Source organism: Myotis myotis, unplaced genomic scaffold (assembly GCF_014108235.1).
Source record: "Myotis myotis isolate mMyoMyo1 unplaced genomic scaffold, mMyoMyo1.p scaffold_m19_p_18, whole genome shotgun sequence".
Classification (NCBI taxonomy): Eukaryota; Metazoa; Chordata; class Mammalia; order Chiroptera; family Vespertilionidae; genus Myotis; species Myotis myotis.
In genome coordinates this window covers 38,223,598-38,239,540 of record NW_023416322.1, presented here as the reverse complement: position 1 = coordinate 38,239,540, position 15,943 = coordinate 38,223,598, and the positions used below count along the sequence as shown (strand labels likewise).

The window sequence follows — 15,943 nt, the reverse complement described above, 5'->3', positions numbered from 1 at the left end:
TCTCAGACACACCGTTTGTTAGGTACCACAGAGAATTAAAACATGGCGCGATGCTTCCTCATCGTGTCAGTTATGAGCCACACATCTTGATTTCACTGGTTACAATGGGAAAGAAATGGGCATTTTAGAAGAGATGAAATGCAGTAGGTAGGGCCACCTCTTTCAACGGAAAAGCTTTCCCTTGTGGTCCTGATGCATTCTGAGATTAGCTGTCTTGTTTTCAGGCTCAGCTCCTTGCATTTATACATGTTATGCAACCATGCTTTCATATGGGTTGAAAGGCGACATTACCTCTATTTTTCTTATGGACACAATAATACGAAGTAGTTCTGTGCTTTAATATAGTTTTAGTGCAGATTGTAAAATACTTGTCAGAGCCAAAGTCAAACCAATTCTGCACTCTATTATTTATGACAAGATTTAAAAGAATAAACATTCATTCCGTCTTCTCTCTCCCACGTAATGGTTTTTGTTGTCCTACTTAGTGGTTGATTTGGCTGTTCTGCTGTTGTTATTTAGCTTACTCTTAGTTCAAGTAAAGCAACTGAACTGTGAGTTTCCTACTGCACAGAGAAATCAGGCATGAACAGACCCACAGGATGAGAGCACATCACCTGCGTGGGCTAAATATGACGTTTTTAAAATGGAAGGTGGGAATTCATCGTCTTTCTGGGCAGAAGGGAGCCTGAGGAATACAGGGTAAAAGAAATACAGCTTCTGTGACAATCCTTTGGAAATTTTTAATGGATAGTCCTTGCTCATAAATTCTACAGTTTGGGGTAAGAAAAACTCCATCTGTTTCTAGTCTGTTCAGTAATATCAGGACATTACTTATACATAACAGCAAAGAGAGTCACCCCAAAGAAAAGAAAAAGAAAGGACTAAAGGCTAGACCATGACTGGATGGAGAGGAGTGGTCTAAGTAATTATAGCTCCCATGATGCCTTGCTCCCCACCAGGGTCTCAGGGTGTTACTCTGTTGATGAGGGTCAGTAGCCCTGGTGCTGGGGAGGAAAAGGGTGAGAAGCTGGTACGATTGGATCAGCACTAACATGGGTTTTGCCCACTGTTCTCTCCCCTGCAGTCTGAGTACCACTACGAGTACACCGCATGTGACAGCACGAGTTCCAGGTGGCGGGTTGCTGTGCCACACACCCCAGGCCTCTGCACCAGCCTCCCGGACCCCGTCAAGGGCACCGAGTGCTGTAAGCAGCCATCCCGCTCCAGGGCCACCTGTCACTCAGCTTCAGCCTCTGCCCCATGCCTCCTGCCTTGCAAGCGAGGCCCTCCCTGACAGTGCAGCTGCCTTAAGGAATCAGATCTTTTCCACATTTAGTCCCCCCATCCTCAACCCTTTTGAGATTTGGCGCAGAAATGTTATTTCACAGATGCAAACTGGGTATCTGAATTTGCTTTAAAAAATTTTTTAAATCCCATTAGGGTATAACGTGTAAGTAATTCCAGCTGTGTGCCATGCAGATACTTTTTTCAGTGTGCATACATTTTCCTTTTTGCCTGCGCATGCCTCCAATCTGCACTCACCAGCCACAATTGGTCATTAGAAAGATTGCAATTTGCTTTCGTCCTTGAAAAGGAAGCCAGAGAAGATGAATTTAACACACACTGGGCATCACTTCAGGAAATAAGAACCTTCCCCCACTGGAGCTGACTGTGCAATCAGCCAGGCGATGGCTTGCCTGCAGCTCCTGTTCCCGCCTCTGGGACTCTTAGAGCTTTTCTACAATCAGCTGCTCATTCTCCTGCACTGTTCTTTTTATTTTTATTTTTATTTTTAAATCTTTTTTATTTTTTTATTTTTTATTTTTTTTTTATTGATTTTTTACAGAGAGGAAGGGAGAGAGATAGAGAGTCAGAAACATCGATGAGAGAGAAACATCGATCAGCTGCCTCCTGCACATTTCCCACTGGGGATGTGCCCGCAACCCAGGTACATGCCCTTGACCGGAATCGAACCCAGGACCCCTCAGTCCGCAGGCCGACGCTCTATCCACTGAGCCAAACCGGTTTCGGCATGCACTGTTCTTTTTAGATATGCAAAGGGAGTAACAATACAAATCAGAGACTACAATCAAGGAACACTTGAAAATTTGGAAAGGAAATTGAGGGCATTTAAATTCTAAAATAGGCTTAGCATAATGCCTGGTTCAGTAAGTGGGCAAATAAATACTTGTTAAATTAGAGAACGAATATTGCTAAGACCCGAGCAGAACGAGGTGTGACTAATGGAAACAAATGAGCCGTCTTCTCTGAACTGGGCCAACTTTATCGAGCTCCTCCTATGTGCATATCTCCATTCATTTGTCAGCAAAGCCTTTATGGAGAGCTCCTGTGTCAGTCACTGAGCCATCATCCCTGGAGGAGTCAGGGCCTGGTAGCAGGCTCCCATCAATATGATGTGTTAATACGAGGTGAAAAAGGATGGGGGCTATGGATGCTTATTAGGGATCAGAACCACGTGAGCAAAAGTTTGGAGGTAGAAGAACACGTGGCCTGGGATGAAGACAACACAGGCAGCGTGAGGATGGGGCTGGGCTGGAGAAAGGTCTGCGTGGGAGAGAAGCTGGAAAGTTTGGCTGAGAGCTTAATTCTATAACCAAAGAGGGGCACCTGATCATTTTTTAATTAAGTCAATGTTTTAGAATGATACTTCTGACCACAAAATGAGCAGAAACAAGAAACAGGGCACAAATTAGGGGGACACTGCAGAGGGTGAGCTCACAGGTCATGAGAATCCCAACTGCATGGTCAGTGGAACCGGAAAGGAGACAGAGACTCAAGGGGAAACTCAAGGCTGGAGGGCCAGGTGCCCTTCAGAGGGGTCGGCGTGAGAGACCATGGTGTCCTCTTCACTGGAGAGGTCTCTGAATGGCCACGGCTACTCCCTTAGGAAACAAGATTGACAGGGATAAGCCCAAATCCCTCAGCAAGGCAGAGCTTCCACAGCCCAAGTCTTTTTCTTTTTTAAGTAACAGCTTTATTGAGATATAATTTGCATGTCATAAAATTCACCTCAAAGTGTAAAGTTCACTTAGTTTTTAGAATATTCAGAGTTGCATAACCATCACCACTATCTAATGTCAGAACACTATCATCACCCCAAAAAGAGACATCAAATCTACCAGCCATCTCTCCCCCAAGTTGCTGGCCCCACAAATTCACCATGTGTCTTTGTGGATTTGCCTGTCCCGACATTCCATGTTAATGGACTTGGACAAGACATGCATGGCTCTAACGCTTAGTGGGCCCAATGCCTAGACCTCTACCCTCTGCTCCTCCCTGTAGGATGCCCAGAACCTGCCCACTTCTCCTAGGGCAGCAGCGGCCTCACCACCCCAACATTGTCCTTGCTTTGTGTTCCAGCCTTTTCTTGCAAAGCTGGGGAGTTTCTGGACATGAAGGACCAGTCCTGTAAGCCCTGCACTGAGGGCCGCTACTCCCTTGGCACAGGCATCCGGTTTGACGAGTGGGACGAGCTGCCCCATGGCTTTGCCAGCCACTCATCCAACGTGGAGATCAACGACAGCACCAATGAGTCCACCGAGAACTGTACTTTGTGAGTCACCCCCTCCCTGTCCTCTCCCACCCCTGTGCTCCCTCCTCCCTGTGCTGGGAAGGGGCTCAGGGAGCACTCCTCTTCTGCTCTGCAGGCGGGCAGGGAGGGTGGAGAGGAGGGAGCCCAGGCTGAGGGCTGAAGCAGGTGCCCACTGCACTGTTAGGTGGGACGTCCGTCCACCTTAGCCCATTCACGGACATAAGCTTCCTAGTGATGGACAAGCATTTGTGGCAGGAGAAAAACATGGGGAGACAGAGAGAGGTAGGTAAGATGGCCACGGGTTCAAGGGCCCAGTCCATTTAAAACAAAATCCAATTGCATTTCCACCATGCAATTCTGGGTCAGCCAATAAACAGCCTCACGTTGATGGCAACACAATGTGTAAAGCCCTGGGCATCTTCCTAGCTTCGGTGCTAACTTCTAAAACTGGTCTGCCAACCCCCAGGTGTGGGGGGGATACAGCAGGACCAGAGCTTTGGTCTGCGGTGGCTTTCAAATCCTTTGAGACTCCAGTGACTGAAAAGTTCCCAGCTCAAAAGGAGATATTTTTAGTAATCGAAAAGCTCAGCTCAGGGTGCTGGTAGAACTGGTGAGCTTTCCTTGTCAAAATCTTTGAATACGTAATGCCAGGGGTCGGAGTGAAATGATGTGCCTTCTGTTGTTCAGCACCATGCTGGATGCTTTAATCCCCACGAGAACCTGTGAAATAGCATGACTGTTCCCATTTCACAGGCGAGGAACTGGAGACTCAGCGAGTGAGGTTCAGTGACTCGTCCTTTGTTACCCGGCTTACAGCTGGCGAGCCTGGAGCTCACACCCAGTCCCAAGCTTTCTACTGCCCCGAGCTGCCACCTTCAAATGAGTCAGTGTGTGCGAGGCAACGTTGGAACCTAGGGAAGAAAGTGGGGGCGGTGCATGGATGTAAAAGACAATCGTCCACTGCTCTTTGTTAAATATTGGCCAAGAATACGGGAGAGAAGTACGTCCATGAAAGTGTCTCTTATGCCCAAGCAATCAAAAGGACAAAAAGGAGTTAATAACTGTATTACACTTGGATTTCTAAAACGAGAGCAATGTCTCCCATTCTTATACTTTAACCTCCTAGAAGTACCCTTGTCGGAGCCAGGCAGCAGGCATTTCAGAGTCCAGTTTTAGAATTCAAACTGTGTGTCAAAATCATTAGCACGACAACATTGCCTCCGAGGGAAAGCTGGAGAGGATTAAAGCTGGAAGGAGAGGGAATGCAGGTTAAGACAGCCAACGCCATCTGTGTCCTAACAGAGAACGTGACTGAGCCGACCCAGGTGCCTCAGTTTCCTCATCCTAAAAACAGTATTCCTCTTATAGGGAGTGGCAAGAATTAAATGAGATGATAAGAGTAAGAATCTGGAGCAACGCCTGGCACTAGAAATCGGTGAAGACATGTTGTTCTGATTGAGTGTGAAGTGCTCTTCGCCAGGGACAGCTCTGACAAACACCAGAATTGTGATGCAGTTTGCAAATGTAACCCATTATGGCACCCTTTTAATTATTCATCTGACTTCAGCAGTTATTTATAGCTGATGCCGGGGAGCACATCAGCATTCAGTGTTGTCTCGTTTAACAGGAGCAATCAATACCATTAGGTTAGTGCGGGAATCTTGCAGGAGCTCAGCATAGGTGCTTTGGATATGCTTCCATGCGAGAATAACGCTAACTGTTGAAGAGCTGGAAGTGCCATGTTAGTCTGACAAACACAGGAGGAAACCAGGGGACTAAACTGAGGTCCCCTTAATGGCACATTATTAGTCATTGGAGACATGAGCTGGTTTCCAGCAAAACAGTGAAATAGTGGGGGCATAATGTGGGGCCACCTCTTATTGGTTCCTTGATCCGAGGTTGTTCTTTTAAAAAAAAAAAAAAGTTTTATTGATTTCAAAGAGGAAGGGAGGGAGAGAGATAGAAACATCAATGATGAGAGAGAATCGTTGATTGGCTGCCTCCTACACGCCCCACATTAGGGATGGAGCCCACAAGGCAGGCATGTGCCCTGACTGGGAATCGAACCGTGACCTCCTGGTTCACAGGTCGAAGCTCAACCACTGAGCCACGCTGGCCGGGCTCAGACGTCATTCTTTACTGAGCATTTTCAGGTCTAAGCTTTCGCCTGTGAATCACAAACCAAGAATTCCCCCAGAGACCTACAAGGTCACATGAAGCTGGTGGGCCGTGCCCCTGACAGTGAACTTGGCCCCTGTTTCCACCCACAGATCCAAGTGGGTTCCCCTGGGCGACTACATCGCCTCCAACACGGACGAGTGCACGGCCACACTGAAGTATGCCGTCAACCTGAAGCAGTCGGGCACTGTCAGCTTCGAATACTACTACGCAGACTCCAACATCATCTTTGAGTTTTTTGTAAGCTGTTGGCCAAGGGGGAGGGTGGGCGGCAGAAACTCTCCGTGGCTCAGATGCACCTGCAGGAATCAAGCCCAGTCCTGCCTGGGAAATCGCCACAGTTGTTATCCTCTGGAGAGAACTGTGGGCAAAAGGAGCTGAGGCTTCAAGAGGCGAGGGAATCTGAGGGGAGGAGGGGAGTCTGGGAATCCTGGGGGTGTCGCCCTGCTCAGACACACACACCGCATGGAATGGCTTCTCTGAGTTACCGGTTATGTCTTTGCTGTCAGTGCCTGACGTTTTGTGTGTGTGACTAGCTCCTGCCCTCCTTCAAGGCTCGTATGTTCTGAGCTCTGTTCCTAAAGGAAATTGGCAACTCTTCTCCCACAAGAAAGGGCCTCTGGAAGGCTGCCACAGCGTGGGGGAAGGAACCCATTTCCTTAGAAGACTCTGATCCCAAACTCCTGCTGCCTCAGGTCCAGAATGACCAGTGCCAGCCCAATGCGGATGACTCCCGGTGGATGAGGACCACAGAGAAAGGATGGGAATTCCACAATGTGAGCATCAAGCCAGCCTTCCTGCCGCCTCTGCTAGAGACGCAGCTGTTCCTAGAAATCCCGGAAAAGGGACCAAGGGCCTTTCCTCCGAGGAGTGCCTCCTCCCAGCCCAGGCCTCCATCCCTCCTTCCTCAGAGGACAGGGGTCTGACATGATGAGGATGCTGCAGTTTCTCTCCTGATGAGTTGACGAAATATGGGTGTGGGCTGTCTTGCTGCACCAGTGGCTTGACCCCAAGGATCAGCAGCCTTTTTAAAGGCCAGGTCTTCTGGGGACAGGAGATGGATAAGTAGAATCAGAGAAGGAGGAATTCCATTCACCCTACTGTCAGATCCACCCTACCGTCAGATCCCTTCACCAGTCTCGCTGCAAAGTTGCTCATGGTGTATGTGACTGAGGGTGGGAGATGGTTGTAGAGGAAGCTCAGAAGACAGAGGAGGAAGGCCAAGACAAGAGCAAGTGCAAAGCTGAGGAAGTGAGGGGGAGGATCAGAATAGGCACTGGTAAGAGGCTGCACTAACTCCTGTCTGTGTTTGTAGGTAAAGCTAAATCGAGGCAATAATGTCCTCTATTGGAGAACCACAGCCTTCTCAGTGTGGTCCAAAGTCTCCAAGCCAGTGCTGGTGAGAAACATCATCATCACAGGTATGGAGAGGGGGCGGGGTCTGGGTCTGCTGGGTTTTCAGCCTTGGGACTCTGTAGGAGGAGAGTGGGGGCCAGTCCCCAGGGGGCTCAGTCTCTAGGCGCAAGTTTTGCTTTTCTATGTTCTTCCTTCCCAGGGGTAGCCTACACTTCGGAATGCTTCCCCTGCAAACCCGGCACATATGCAGACGAGCAGGGCTCCTCTTTCTGCAAACTTTGTCCAGAAAATTCTTATTCAAACAAGGAAGAAACTTCTTGCCACCAGTGTGACGCCGACAAATACTCAGGTGATGTTTCTGAGGGCAGGAAGGGTTCGGAGGGCAATACCAAGCACAGGGAGAAACAGGCCGTGGAGCCATCCTTCTGGTCAAGTCCAGACCGGTCATTCTTAAACCCTTGCTTTCTGGACACTGGAAGAACCTTGCCAACCCACATTCTACCAATTGCTCCGGAAATAAAAATGAAATCATTTAATAGGTATTCATTGAGCTTCTACTATCTGCCAGGGCCTATTCTAGGTGCTTGGAATATATTGGGGAACAAAATAGACAAAGTGCCCTGTCTTCATGGAATTTACATGCTGGAGGGGGTAAGACAGACAATAAACAACAACTATAATAAGTAAACAATAAATATATAAAAGTTTAATTTGTATGTTAGTAAGAAGTACATGGCATGGCATGGCCAGTGTGGCTCAGTGGTTGAACGTCAACTTATAAACCAGAGGGCCCCGGCTCAGGCACTCCAGTAGTTGGCAAGGAGGCCAATCTCCAAGACAGGTTCTGAAAAAACTAGTAGTGAGAGAGAGAGTCCCTTTTCTGCCTCTGCAAACACTCACAACTAGTTATTTCATTTTTTCTTTCTCACACAGAACCATACACAAACCCAGCTCAAGGTGCTCTCTCAAGCAGACCCCGAATCCCTACACAGACACACCCAGCCTTAACATAGGTGTTACAGTATGTGTTGGCTCAGCCAAGACCCGCCACTGACTTGTGAACTGCTTATTTTTAAAACAGAAATCCTGTTTCTGTCCACGGATCTTGCCAGAGGAGTATAGATTTCAGCAAGAACAGGAATGTTCAGATCTTTCGGGAAGTTTTTATCTATACGTCTAAATTCCTGTTCTTCCACTCGACTTTCTTATTCCTCGTCCCTGCTCGGTCAATGGCAGCCTTTGTTAGTCTAAGTCTCCAGCTCTTTCCAGCCCAGCTGCTGTACAAGGGTGTGAATGGCAAGTGGTTCTAAATAACTACCTACGAGTATTTTGATCAACTCCATGTAAAGCGATTTGTATCCAGAGAGCTGTTATGAAGTGGTAGGTTTGGAGTCTGAATTCTTGGAGTCTATTTTCCTTCTGCCACCGATTTCCCACTCCACCCCTTTGGCTGGGGAGTGAGTTTTTACTACGAAGAACAAGGTCAGCTTGTCGACCACCTACCAGCTAGGGGTACAAAGAGGGTTACAGTTCTTTGGGACTTGACTCCTCCAGAATACAGGGTCAATGGGAAGCTGGGAAGCTGCTGAGAGAGTCTGATGAGAGTCTATGATGGAGTGCACATGAAGGAAGTGACCGAAGACCCTGGGAACCTTTAGTCACCCATTTACAAATACGTCCTGGGTGTCTGGTAGGTGCCAGGGCTTGAGCTTGGTGCTAGGGTTAGAGCGGTGCCTGCCTTCCAGCTTATGTTGAAAAGGGGAAACATGGTTATGGAAACATCTAAGTGTAGTGACTTCATGGAGTCGGAGGTGCTGGGATAGGAGCGCCGAGTGTAGGGTGCAGTGGAGGTGAAGAAGGGAAGCGGTCATTCCTCTCTAGGGAGAGAGGAAAGGCTTCGCTAGCTGTGGTCTTGAGAGATGAACTGAGTCTTGAAAGACAAGTTGGTGATTTGATGGGGGCGGGAAGTTCTGGAAGAAGTGTGAGCCAAAGCCAGAAGGCTCAGGGAACTTGGAGTAACTAGCATGGCTGGAGCTTACTTGGAGAGGTGGGCAGGGAACAGAGATTATGGACCATCCTTCTGTGCCACTGCTCAAAAGTTGAGATTTAATCCTTTCAGCAGTGGGGCCACTAAAAAGTTTTAAGCTGGGGACATGGCCTGGCTTGTGCTTTTGAAAGACCACTCTGGCTGCCATTTGGAAAATGGGTGAGGAAAGGAGATTTTACAACAGGTCCAGGTATCCAGGACCTAGACTAAGGCAGAGCCATTGGGGGAGGAGATGTTAAGCACAAAAGCTTGACTGAAAGAAAGCATTTTCCTCATTGATACCTAAAACTTGATCATTAGGATTAATTACCTTGTGTTACATTGAATAGTTAGGGATTCATTTCCTAAGAGAACAGCCTGGGATTTCAGAGCCTGGACCCCAGAACTAAATTACTACGGTTCAAATCTCTAGTCTACCATTTACTAGCTTCGCCACCTTGGGCAAGTTATCTGTCTGTGCCTCAGTTTCATCATCTATAAAATGGAATGACAGTAATCATATCTACCTCATAGTGTTACTGTATGGATTAAGTAATGCAGGTGAAGGATTCAGAACAGTGCCTGGCATGTAGTGAGCACTAACTTTATTAATTCATTACGTTAAGGCCTGTCCCAGCAGTCCTCTGCTAATATACAAATGCTATTGGCATAGATAGCAATAATAATATGACACTTGTATGGTACTTGACAAATTATAAAATATTATCTCATTTATCACTCATAGCATAGTACAAGAGTGACTCCCCATTCACAAACGAATAAAGAACAGCTCAGAGAGGCTCAGGGATTTGCCCAGAGTCTGAGGTGGTATCTGAGCCTGGCCTGTTTTCTGTTGCTAAAGTGTATCAGAATGAGAACACTATTCTCCTGACCAGGGGGAAGACACTGAGAGGAAGAGGAAGGTACAAAAAGAGGAGTTGGAGCCCCCAAGATAGACTTTAATTCCTTACAGTTTTGGCCAGGCCCGATCCTACAGGAATCACGTTTCATTTTCTCAAACATCTAGGCCGAACTTTCAAATGTGACTAGTACCCAACTTACACGCCATGATGAAACCTGAGCCAGGAGAGTGAGGTCTGTCGCAGCATCTGGGTTAATCATTTATTAACACCCCCTTAACAGTTGTCCATGTGTAAACAGCTGGACTATTTTTGCTGATACCTGGAGCTAGCATGTCAGGCTGAGCAAATGTTTGACAAGCAGAGAAAGGCCCTAGTGTGGAATGCACTTTCTTTTCCTTTTCATTTTTTAAATATATATATATATATGTGTATATATATATATATATATATATATATATATATATATATATATTTGATTTTAGAGAGGAAAGAAGAAGGAGAAAGAGATAGAAAGATTAATGATGAGAGAAAATCATTGATCGGTTGCCCGCTGCACGCCCCCCACTGGGGACTGAGCCTGCATCATGGGCATGTGCCCTGACCAGGACTCAAACTGTGATCTCCTGGTTCATAGGTTGACACTCATCCACTGAGCCACACCAGCCGAGCTGGAATGCACTTTCTAACAGGCAGCTTGCAATTTGCTAAACCCAATACATAAGGGTCCTGGGAATTGGTGTGTTTTCAGTATCTCCCCCCAAATCTCTCCTGGCAAGTCGGTCAAAAATAGGAGTCCCTGATCCCTCTGTGCTGAATTAGGCCTTCTGCTTGTTAACCAAATAAACGAGCTAAGAAGGCCCCAGATGTTTCTCAGCCAGTAGTTCCCTCTTGCCCAAGCTAATGAGACAGGGACAGAAGAGGCGTGGAGGTGCGTGGTTGTGGGAACTCCCTGGTGCAGGCCAACAAGGCGACAATTGGGAAATTTTCTGATCTAGGAACTCATTTGGTGCCTTGGGAAGAAGAAGAGCTCAATTGAGAAATAAGCCCTTAACTGGAAGGGAGAGAAAGAGACTTTTAATCCTTATTAAAAACCCATGACAGTTACCAAATAAAATAACCCCTACAATCCCAGGTAATAAGAGTTACCAGCATTTAGTGAGTCCCTCCTTACAAGGTGCCAGGTGTGCTGGCTCCTGCCAAGTAGATATTATTATTCCTGTTCTACATATGAGAGCACTCAGGCTCAGGGAGGTCAAGTAACTTGCTTGATAACGTGACACAGCTACGAAATGATGACGCGGGATCCAGACCCAGACCCAGACCTGTCTGAGTTAGTAGCTCATTCCACTCCACCACTCTGCCTGTCAGGTAACAGAGAGGGAGGCAGTCTCGCGTGATCACATGCTCGCCTTCAGGACACTGCAGTCATATTAGAAATAGTGGTGACAGCAGCGGTACTAGTGTACACTCACATTCTTAAAGCAGTGATTTTTATTCTGGAGAAAATTAATTTCTTGGAAATTTAATGCATGGGGTGTGTGTATTTTTGGATAGAGAAAACAGGTCTCTCTTTCAAATTCTCTAAAGGGTGCATCATTTTTAAAAGGTGAGGTCCCTTGTTTTAAAGAGGGATTCACTGAAGCAGTTCTTGCTATGCAGGGGTTCAGAGGGTTAAAGCAGAACTAACAGGCACATGAGGAGAACACACAAGAGGAGAATAAATGAAACGATAGCTGACATTTCTCATCAGGTGCAGAGAATGCTGGGGTGCTGAGGGGGAGGGGGAGGTTGTGCAGAAAGAAAATATGAAGAGAAAATTCAGAGAAAGAATTAGAATAAGAGCATGAAGGCACTGTCCTAAGCTTTTCTGTCCTAAGTGCAGGAGAAACTGCACCCAGTCAGGATTCTGACCTGGAAAATGGCGGGCTTCAGGGAACGTGGTTGGTGGTGGTTAACCTGTGAGATGCTCTTTCTAGCTACCCACCCTCACTGCGGGTCCTCCGGCCAGTCCACTTCTCCACGTGCTGCCCCCCAGCGCGGCTGTGGCTTCTCCCCACACCAGGGACGGAGCACAGGGGCGTCTGAGCAGGGCCTCAGGGACTGTGACTTCTGCCACTGAGGCCGCGGGCAGGGTTGGTGTGCAGGCTTTTCTACTTCCCGCAGTATCTGTGCTGTGCTGGACCCTGGGGTCTTGGGGCCACAGGGTCATGAGCAAGCGGTCAAGAGCTCTGGTCTCCTATGTAACCCGAGTATTTGTCCTCACGTTTGCTGTTTAGAAAAAGGATCCTCTTCCTGCAAAATGCGTCCAGCCTGCACCGACAAAGATTACTTCTACACGCACACGGCCTGCGATGCCAACGGAGAGGTGGGTAGCACGGTCTCGGGGCCCCTCTTCCCGCTCCCTGGGCTTTACCACATTCGGAGTTCCAGCGGCCACTGAAGCTGCACCAGAGAAAACCCCAGAGGCCTGCAGAGTGACTCGGGGGCCCGAGTGGAGGGTCTGTCTTAGATCAGACCCTCTGGATGCACTGCCTGCCTCTCTAAAGCAGAGCCTCCCGAGGAGACGGGAAGCTGCATTCACTGAGCGTGTGCTTGGCTGTCAGCAGGCACATGTTTGCTGGCTGGCTGAGTTCTGCCTGTTAAGCACAGGATAAAGGCTGGTCCTAGCAGCGACTGTTTTTCAGTCATCTCTCATTCCCCGCCCCGCCCCGCCCTCATGTTTGCAGCGTCATCCCCTTCCCCAGCAGCAAGCGGGAATGGCCGTGTATCTTATCAGCTGTGCCTCAGACTCAGTTCCGCAGCATCTGGTGTTCCATCGGATCTTGTAAAAATTGCCATTTTCTTGGCCTCAGCTGACTCCCTGATTTCATGAGGACAGTCCTGCTCCTCTTCTCCTCTCTGGGCACATCACGTGGCTGAATGTGCCCATCTTTGCTCCCTCCTGCCCCACTCTCCCCTCCCGCTTGGGCCAAGGCCTTCTCGATCTGTAGGGTGCTGCTTCTCTTGTCCACTGGCCTCTTGCCTCGCCACCCCCAGCTTTATTGCGACGTCACTGACATGTAAGACTGTGTGAGTTGAAGGTGTGCAGCATGTTGATCTGATACCCTCACATTCTGCAAAACGATGAGCATCAGAGCAGTGGCTAACACCTCCATCACATCACATAATTACCATTTCTTTTTTTCATGGTGAGAACATTTAAGGTCTACACTCCTAGCAACTCTCAAGTATATGATCCGTTATTATGAACTGTAATCACCATGCTGTACACTACATCCCCAGAGCGTAATGGCCTCATCACTGGAAGTTTGTAGCCTTTGGCCAACGTAGGCTTGATCAAAGCCTTGATGTCCCAGAACACAGTGCCCATACCCCCATGTGGATGTTATTATGTGCCCTGTCTCTCTCACCATCTCTGAGTCTCCAGGTCTGACATATAGATGTTACTAGTTTTCTGAATAAATGCAAAAGCAAAGACAGCACCCAGGAGACAAATTGGGAATTCCATCCATGCCTTTCTGTGCTCTGGGATTTACCAGCTGCTTTTCCTGTGATTCTTCATTGGAATCCGAGCTTTCTCTGAAGACAACTGGTCCCCCCACCCCATGTCACACAAGTCGTTATTAGGTATATCCCCTTCCCCCAGTCAACATGCATTCAAATGCATTCATGAGCACAACCATGGGCCAGGCGCTGGGCTAGGTGCTGGGGATACATCAGTGACCAAGATAAAGATCCCCGCCCTGGTGGAGTTTTCACTATAGCCCAGAATCTCCCTGTCCTCAAAGTCAACTTTCCTAAAGATGTACTAAGCTGCGCACCGGCTGAGCCATTCTTGATCCATTTCTGCAGACGCAGCTCATGTACAAATGGGCCCAGCCGAAAATCTGTAACGAGGATCTCGAGGAGGCGGTGAAGCTGCCCGCCTCTGGCGTGAAGACCCGCTGCCCGCCATGCAACCCAGGCTTCTACAAAACCGACAACAGCACCTGCGAGCCCTGCCCTTATGGCTCTTACTCCAACGGCTCTGGTAACCCCCCCTTTACTGCCTGGTCCCTGCATCTCATCCATTTCCACAGTACCCACAGGGTGGTCAGCTGTCCTTCCCAGGGAGGCAGTGAGGGCTGGGACACCCCCGAGGACTAAGTTCAGGAGGCGAGCAGTCAGGGTGGGCTGTCTGTAGGTCACAGTGACACTTGAGAATGAACTGCCTGCTCTTCTCATTCCAACTGCCACTGTGACTCCGGCCTGCAGGGGCCCCATCCTCCCCCCGGAGGCTCCCAGCTGGTGGCAGCGATGCTAACCGGAGGTCTGGGAGCTGGGGTGGCCAGCTGGACACATATGGACCTGTGAGCCATGATGCAGAGAGGAGTTGGGGGAATTTGTGTACCTATTCATGTGAATGCATGTACTGCTCCTAATGTGACAAATAACATGAACTGTATGGATCAGACCAGAAGATACATCTATGTTTGGAAAAGAAAAATTAGGTGGGCGAGGAGGCTAGCTGGGACTTGGGAAGGAAGGGTCAGTATGTGCAGCTTGCGCCTGTTAAATACATTGCCAGAATGTTTTGGGTCAACTTCATATCACTGTGCAGCAGTACTCAGCACTCCCTTAATTGGCTGCCCACGATGGTTGCCACTTGTCTTTGTGACAGCAGCCCCGGTCAGGGTGGCTGCAGCCTTCTTGCTGAATGCATGGATCTGTGGTCCCCCCAGATTGTAGCCACTGCCCAGCCGGCACTGAGCCTGTCGTGGGATTCGAATACAAATGGTGGAACACGCTGCCCACGAACATGGAAACGACCGTTCTCAGTGGGACCAACTTCGAGTACAAGGGCATGACAGGTAAGGGCCTCTCCCCTTGCCACGCACTCTCGGCTCCCTGCACACCCACGGGGGCTCTTCCTACGTCACATATTTTCATACTCATGATGTCTAGGGGGAAATGAGCTAACCAGGCCACGCATTCCCTGAAAGTTCCACTCCTCATGGGCATGTATTCTGCCAAATCTTGTTTCAGAGACAAAAACTGAACTAGAAACAGCATGCACATGCCCCAAAGGTCTTGCTCTGAGAGCTTCAGAGTCTTTGACCAAAGTAGTGGGACAGGTGTAACATGGTTGTGTCCAGCAGTGGTTCCAGAGTGTCATCTGGGCGCATGCGTGCCCTGCACCCAACACCACTGGGGCGTTAACTCTCCGCTCTCCTTCCAGGCTGGGAGGTGGCCGGGGATTACATTTACACGGCGGCTGGAGCCTCGGACAATGACTTCATGATCCTCACTCTGGTTGTGCCAGGATTTAGGTGAGGAATGCAAAACTAAGGGCAAGCCAGCGCCACCGTGGCCACATTCATGTCCCACATACCCTGGAATGCAGTAGGGAGAGACCCAGGGTCTTAGTCGCTACCCATGCTAATCTACCTACCACTCTCCCGTCCCATCTAGCTCCTTCCATTCACTGGCCACATGCTACTTAAAGCCTTCCTCCTCACAGCATCAGATACAATTTAAAAAAAACACCTTTTTAAAAGGACCAGAAGTGCCCATAGATAGTTCATTGTTATTTGGGGCAAGAAGATTGGGAGGGATTGTTCTTATCATATTTATCTACTTATTCAAGAAGACCTAGGACAAAAAGCAATTTGTTTGCCATTAAAAAAAATACTACAGGCAGTGTGGTACTATGGAATGAGCACTAGACTGTAAGACAGGGCACTTGAATGTTGCCACCTACTGGCTTTGTGAACTTGGGAGCCATCGTGCCCCTATAGGCATTAGGCCCCTGGTCTGTAAAACCAGGGGATTGACAGTGTGAATTTGGACTAACTCAGGCTGAGATGACTCTTCAGTCCACTTGTTAGCACAACTGTGAGTTTGGGCCTGCAGGTCCTCAGAATTCAAGCAAATGGCCAAAGCCGGGAAAAGGCCCTAAGTGGATTTCCAAAGCCAAAGTGAACTCTT

The 15,943-nt window shown here is 48.5% G+C and overlaps 2 protein-coding genes across 6 annotated transcripts in view; one reads left to right on the top strand and one right to left on the bottom strand.

Moving 5' to 3' along the window:
- ELAPOR1 (endosome-lysosome associated apoptosis and autophagy regulator 1) overlaps positions 1 to 15,943 on the top strand; it is a 45,157-nt gene that overhangs the window by 16,401 nt on the left and 12,813 nt on the right. For all 4 annotated transcript variants that reach the window (XM_036342694.1, XM_036342691.1, XM_036342692.1 and 1 more), the window contains exons 2-11: positions 1,085 to 1,205; positions 3,382 to 3,574; positions 5,824 to 5,971; positions 6,427 to 6,507; positions 7,047 to 7,152; positions 7,287 to 7,436; positions 12,253 to 12,341; positions 13,829 to 14,006; positions 14,698 to 14,826; positions 15,195 to 15,285. In XM_036342694.1, coding sequence (XP_036198587.1) covers positions 1,085 to 1,205; positions 3,382 to 3,574; positions 5,824 to 5,971; positions 6,427 to 6,507; positions 7,047 to 7,152; positions 7,287 to 7,436; positions 12,253 to 12,341; positions 13,829 to 14,006; positions 14,698 to 14,826; positions 15,195 to 15,285 — 1,286 coding nt within the window. The remainder of the gene's footprint in view (positions 1 to 1,084; positions 1,206 to 3,381; positions 3,575 to 5,823; positions 5,972 to 6,426; positions 6,508 to 7,046; positions 7,153 to 7,286; positions 7,437 to 12,252; positions 12,342 to 13,828; positions 14,007 to 14,697; positions 14,827 to 15,194; positions 15,286 to 15,943) is intronic.
- The window catches only part of CUNH1orf194 (chromosome unknown C1orf194 homolog), a 45,063-nt gene that overhangs the window by 23,820 nt on the left and 5,300 nt on the right, over positions 1 to 15,943 (bottom strand). The window lies entirely within an intron of this gene.